This window comes from Lotus japonicus, chromosome 1, assembly GCF_012489685.1.
Source record: "Lotus japonicus ecotype B-129 chromosome 1, LjGifu_v1.2".
In the NCBI taxonomy this organism is placed as follows: Eukaryota; Viridiplantae; Streptophyta; class Magnoliopsida; order Fabales; family Fabaceae; genus Lotus; species Lotus japonicus.
Window position 1 is genome coordinate 90,259,782 of NC_080041.1, and position 7,084 is coordinate 90,266,865.

Consider the following 7,084-nt stretch of genomic DNA (forward strand, 5'->3'; position numbering starts at 1 on the left):
CGTAGTGGTGGGAGTCGTGTTCTTCAACTGCCTCAACCGTTTCTTGGCCACGTTTTCGACCAATCGTGGTGAGAATCTGACTTGGTCAATGTGGCACGTGTTACATGTGCCTGTGTTTAGCAGTAGTTGATTGTCGAATTCGGCTGCCTCCTTAACTTGGTGCATTTTCCTTTTCCTTTCTCTAGTCCGAATTCGACTACCTTGGGTGTTTTGGGCCGAATGTGTTTTTTCTTTCTTGGGCCAACAATTCTATCTAATTTTTTTTAATAAAAATGAATTTCCTTTATCAAAATAAATACTATATCTTATGGCATTCCATGGACAAGATCCATGCCAAGATCTCTCTAAAAAGGTCTTCCCCCCCCCCCTTTTTTTTCTTCTTCTTTTTTATTGATCTTTGTTCCTTACAATTTGTTCAATTTTCTCTTTCATTCTCGGTAAAAAATAATTAAGAACTCATTATTATAGTGTTCTATTATTTGCTTCTCATTCCAATAATAGGTTATTTTATTCTCGGTTCTCTATGGTTCTTATATGATTTTTTTATTTTTCTTTTGTACATGTCCTTTCAATTGTTTCTATAGGAGAGTGAACACTAAGCTACTTGGGGAACTACCAAAGTAGAGGGTATCGACAGAAAGGGGATTTCAAAGATGACGTTTCTGATAGGTTTCGAAATTTCTACGGGTCCTCCTACTTTGAAATAGTTGATCCAGTCAAAGAAGTTGACGTTTCTAGATGAGAAAGAAAAGAAAGATCACAATGTTTTTCAAAACTCTAGCAATGGATTCAAATCCAATCATCCCCAAGTGTAAAAAGAAAGTGTATAATGTTTACATTGTTGAAGAGATTGGTAGGCTCGGAATAATCAAGAGGTTCAATTTCGTTGAAGATTAGAAATAAATCTTTAATTATTTTACTTTTTCTCTCCAACATGTGGCTTAGAATTGAGATACTTATGAAGGCGGAGAAATTGGGTTAATTTGAGCTTTCATATGCTGTAATTTCTATAGTGGAACCATAAAGTAGTGGCATGTTTTCTTTCCTTCTTTTATAATTTTAGTGATCTCATCTTCTTCATATCGGGTGGTGGTCTCATGAGCTCTTAAAACAAAACTCGTACAACATTGACCAGCTTTCTCGGAACTTTGTTCATATCAGATTTGCTCCTAAACCGCAAAATCCGAGAATCGCTTTCTGGTCTCCACCAGATGCAGGATTGATTAAAGCGAATGTCGATGGGGCTGCTAGAGGATCCCCGGGACATTGTGGTATTGGTGGGATTCTAAGGAATAGCAAGAATGAGATACTGGGACTCTTTTCCAAAAATAAGGGGGTGGGCTTTGCATTTGAGGCGGAGGTCTGGGCAATTCATGAATTGCTCCTTCTATGTTTATCAAGGCAGATTAGCTTCATAATCATTGAAAGTGACTCATCCCTAGCTGTAGGGTGGGTTAATAACAGAAATAACAGGCTATGGAAATTGTTGAATGTCCTCAATCAGATTGATTTATGGATAAAGGACGTAAGGTGCTTAAAAGTGAAAAATATTTTCAGGGAAGCGAATTCAGAAGCGGATAGATTAGCTAAAAGGGGAGCAGATTTTGCTAAGGATCTTGTTTACTTCAATGAGTCTCTCTAACAGCTTGTTGTATGTTGGGGAGGGCTCCTTGCATTCTTGTTTATGTGTTGTTTGTTTTTCCTTTTCGTGCTGGGCTTGGCTGAGGGTTGTGGGTTGTTTGGTTAGTGTTTGTTTGTAAATGAGTGCTCTTTTTCCTCTCTTGGGTTTTTCCCTTTGGGTTTTTCCAATAGAGGTTTTAATGAGGCTTGTTTATGAACTAGTTTTAACACTTTGTTTTGTTTCCCTCTTGCCATTTTCACCTACTATGAGAGGGGTGTTCTCATAGTCTTTTTCCTTTCATTAATAACAAGCTCTTTGTTCTCAAAAAAAAAAAAATTAGTGTTCCTTCTTCCCTTTAAAAATTAATTAGAAAAATAAATATAATAATACATTATTACTTATATTTTCCTTCTTCTATGATCAAGTAAAAAACATATATTGTATGTGGGTCAGTTTAAAATTTATCAATTTTTCAATTTTGACATGCGATTGCTCCGGTCACAAATTTAGCAAATTAGATTACGAAATAAATCATAACACAACTTTTAATTTTGGTTTTTTTACTAAGTCTGGCAGTCCATTAGATGTGTTATTTTTTGTTATTAATTTTTTATGGTAACTTCAGTTATTTACAATATAATTTCAAGTTAAAAGTGCATTTTATAACAATTTCATTTTGTACAAATTCCAGGGTAAAGGTCCTACATGGACGTACATTTTACATGAAAGTATTTTCCTGTTAAAACGTATAAGAAAACTAATTTTTTATATAAATTAAGTACTTTTTTCATAAGTTTTTAAATAATCTTAAAATTAAATATATATATATATAATTATAAAAAATTGATAGTAAAATTATGTTGCTAAACATTAATATATATATATATATATATATAATCATAATTATCTATAATTAAATTACACTTTAAAAAGTTACGATAAGGAGGAATATTCTACATAAAAATAATTTCATCTTAAATATAATTTTAAAATATATTTTAATATAAATTTAGTACTCTTCATAATTTCTTAAATATAAAGGTATGATAATTGGATGATAAAATATGATGTGTGAAGATTAGAATACAATAATACTAGAAATTAAACCCGTGCATTGCACGGATTTGTTTTTAAGTTATGTGTCTATTATTTGTAAAAATAATTTATGTAATATGAAAAATTATTGAATAGTATATAATTAAGAATATGATAAACATATGTCATGTAATTACATTAATCAATAAAAAAAATATTGTACACTAATTTTTTAGTTTTTTTTTTTGTATAAACATTTGGTACCAGTCACCCTTTGGATATATCGACAAATTCGAGATTTATTCACAATTAAGACTCATCATCCCTCCCCCAGAGTGTATTGTGTGAGGATCGAATCCGAGAGCTCATCACACTCACTCAGTCTGCATTGCCAACTGAGCTACCCCTCTTGGGTTAATTTTTTAGTATATTAAAGCACATATTTTATATTTTATGTTTATTTAATAAAAATTATTTTCAATTTATTTGGTGGTTATATTTTTAAATAGTAATGCACTCTCAATATTAAGTAAATTGATGAAAATATATAATTAGAGCTGAATACAGTGTTTGTGTAAAATCATCTATCTATAAAAGTAAAAGACTTTTATAAAGTGGTATTTATCTCTTACTTTCATGTTTTGGCCATGAAATTAGTGTTTTCAGTTGAGATTTTATGGAAAGTGTGCTAATGAAAGTTTAATGTCGAAGTATATTCTTAGTTACACATATAAAATTTATACTATTTCTTGTATAATGAGTATTTAATTAGTTAATATGCAGTTTGTAAGAGCATATATTTTTTAACTTGATTATGAATTAAGATAATAATTTATCTTATTAGATAAATTTTTATAGTTTTATAGAAGGTAAAAAATTATAGAACCTCATAAGACAATTTGAAAACACAAATCGTTCAACCTAATGAATGTCTATTACAATGGTTAAAATTAACTCTTTGAATCCTTGAGATTCTGTCCTTAAGGAATGCACTTTATGATAGACCTTTAACTTTCACTACACTTGAGTAGAACATGATTCTCTCAGTAGAGAATACATGTGGTTAACACAAATAAATTATAAGGACTTAGTTAAAAAAGATTCTTAAACTCGTGTAGCATAATAATCTGCAAAAGTGAAAGTTGGTTAAGAATGATTGTTCTTTTTTATCAATGAAGAAATATTGTAGATATATCAAATATGATTTCATTTAGGAACTGTATTAAATACTTTATTGCATACTACATTTTGTCTATTGTATAAAAGTGCAACAATGATAAACCTCATAGAAAGTTATAAAGTCATATTAAATATTATTAGAAAACATATTTTAAATCAAAATTATAACTACTATCGACCAAAAATTTTAAAATTGAACAATTTTGACAGATAAATTTAATTTAATTATTCTATTATTTTTTATAACTAACATGACATGCATAGCATATTTAATATATATCTCCTAATTTAATTAACTTAGTTTTAAATATATTTAATTTATTTATCATCATATAAGTAGTTAAATAGAAAAATTACTCTATGATAATTTTAACTATCAATAATTATTTAATAACAAATATTTATTAATTTTAAATCTATTTTATCTAAATTAGTTAATTATAAAAATTATTTATAATTAATTAATTTTAATTCTTAATATTTGTCAGCTCAAGTTATTTTTTAAAATTATAACTATTATTATTTAATATATATATATTTGTGAATATTTAATGTAGGTAGTTGAATAGCTTTTGACAATACAATTATTTTTTCAGTTTTTAATCCTATTATTTAATATATTTATTATAAAGATAATTTGTTATTTCTTAATGCATTATAATACATGCAATCTTTATTAATGGATTTAATGTAATGGTTCAAGTGTGCTTTACTTATATACTAGATATTACTACCTGTGCGTTGCACGGGTTTATTTACAATATTTTACCATTACATAAAATTATTATAGTTTAAAAAATAAATATACACTAAAAAGCATTTTAATTATAAGATATAAAAAAAATTTGTGTTAAGACATTTCAATATATAGTATTAGTCAATTTTGAAATTGAGATGGAGTGCGAGTCATCGGAATTCTCTCTCAATGGGGAGGGCCACCGGCGACCACCAGATAATCCCGAGCAACCTGTACGTTCTTCGTTCAAAGACAAGCTTATGGGGGGGGCATCCTCTCCATCTCAGGAGACATTTATCGACTTGGTGGACAAAGGAACAATGAAAGTGGTGTACGTCAATGACAATCCCATGCTCCCTAAGATTGTGGTTGACAAAGAAGTGATTGAAGGAATGTGTGCCCCATGGAGGGATGCGCTCGTGGTTGGCCTGCTGGGGAAGCGCGTGGGGTTCAGAACGATGAAGGCTAAGTTGACAAGCATTTGGCGACTGGCGGGATCTTTCGATTTGCTAGATGTGGATAATGGCTTCTACATCGTGAAGTTTGATATGGAGCCGGACAGAGTGAAGGTAATGGAAGGAGGTCCCTGGATGGTGTTCGACCACTACCTCGCAGTATCTACTTGGAGCCCGGAGTTTATCTCGCCGGAGGCCAGAGTGAGGAAAACACTTGCGTGGATCCGTATCCCGGGTCTAAATGTGTCCTTTTATGACGAGAGTTATCTCATGTCTGCAGCAAGGGTCATCGGAAAGCCAATCAGGTTAGACAAGAATACACTGAAAGCAGAGCGAGGCCGCTTTGCAAGAATTTGTGTCGAGGTAGACCTTGACAAGCCAGTGGTGGGCAAGGTGTGTCTGGAAAATTACTGGTACAAAATTGAGTATGAAGGCCTCCATGTTCTCTGCTCCAAGTGTGGCTGCTATGGCCATTGGTCACGGGAGTGTCAGGCCTCTAAGTCGGCGGAACCAGCGGCGACGCCAGAACCCGTAGAGAAAACCCAAACTGGTGCAGGGGAGAAATCTCAGCAAGCGGCGGCGATACCCGGCGAGGTGGTGGCACTAGGTGTTGACTCGGTGGGACCCATGGATGCTCAGGGCAAGGAGGATCTGTTACCAATTAATCGTGGAGCGGAAAATGTGGGCATTGATGGGGGGAATATTCAGGTGGACAAAATCAATGTAAATGGGGACGATGCTGATGCTGACGTGGAAACCCATGGGGAGTGGATGGCGGTTAAGAGAAGAACCAGGAAAAAGAAACCAACAGCTGCAGTCAAGGCAGTTAATGATCAGATGGGAAAAAAGAAAAGCAATTATAGCAAAGGGTCAACGACCCCTAGTAATGAGGTGCCAAGCCAAAGGAAAAAAACTGATGAGAATCTCAACGGAAATCAAGGCAGAAATAAAAGGAGTGAGGGGACCAAGTCCACAACGGTTTCCGAGGAGAATCTTAACGGAAAAATTGGGAGGATTAATGGCAAATTGATTGCCAATGATATGGCTCATGCGTTTGGAGGATATAAGGAATCTGTCAAGGATTTATTAATCCAGCCGCGTGTTTTCCATTTTGGTAGCACAAGTGGGTCCAACTTGGACTTGCTTCACAACAAAAAGAGACGTATGAGGGGAGATGAGTGAGACCATGGAGGATTAATACCAAATGCCCAATTTCCTTTGAAAATAAATGATGGGCATCATATTGAAGGCACTATGGTGTTTGATGAGTCAACGCAGGTGCGAGAGAAAGATGACATGGAAATGGGTGTGCCCATGAGGGAAGAGGTTGTGGATAATCAGACCTCAAATGATTAACAAAACCTTATGGCTAGGGGTTTTGAGGATCTCCCCCTTTCATCTGCAAAGGTTTTTAATGATTGGTTTTGAGGAATTTAAATTAATTTCTTGGAATGTGAGAGGTGCTTTGCATTCAAATGGAAAGCTAGCTATCAGAGAGCTTGTTCGGAGCAAGAAACCTGACGTGTTTATTCTCATGGAGACTCGTTGTCAGTTCAGAAGAGTTAGTGCTTTTTGGAACTCTCTTGGCTTCTCCCCCATCCACATTGAAGAAGCTAGAGGGTTCAGTGGCGGTATTTGGGTGCTTGCAAATACCAGTGTTCCGTACAACTTTAGGGTGATCGACACTCATCAACAGGTGGTCACTTTTGAAGTGTGGAAGGATAACCTATCCTGGGTGTGTAGTGCAATTTATGCTTCCCCTATTCCGGCGAATAGAGAGATTCTTTGGAGACACATGACCCTGCTCCGGAGAAGGTTTCTGCTGCCTTGGTTACTTTTGGGTGATTTTAATGAAATTCTCTTCCCTTCGGAGGTTCGGGGAGGGGACTTTCTGCCGAATAGAGCAGCTATGTTTGCATCTGTTCTTGATACATGCCAGCTGGTGGATTTAGGTGCTGTGGGGCGCAGGTTCACATGGTTCCGGAAGGCTAATGATAGACTTATTTTATCCAAACGGCTAGATAGAGCGTTGGGGATATGGAGTGGAAGGTTGCCTTT

At 34.5% G+C, this 7,084-nt stretch overlaps 1 protein-coding gene across 1 annotated transcript; it reads left to right on the forward strand.

Annotated features, from left to right (window-relative positions):
• Positions 1–4,729: 4,729 nt before the first annotated feature.
• Positions 4,730–6,208, forward strand: LOC130711420 (uncharacterized). Its single transcript, XM_057561025.1, has one exon. It carries the CDS (start codon positions 4,730–4,732, stop codon positions 6,206–6,208), a length of 1,479 nt encoding a protein of 492 aa, XP_057417008.1.
• Positions 6,209–7,084: the final 876 nt, after the last annotated feature.

Coding starts and splice junctions, on each gene's coding strand:
- LOC130711420 (XM_057561025.1), top strand. CDS start 4,730: ATGGAGTGCGAGTCATCGGAATTCTCTCTCAATGGGGAGGGCCACCGG.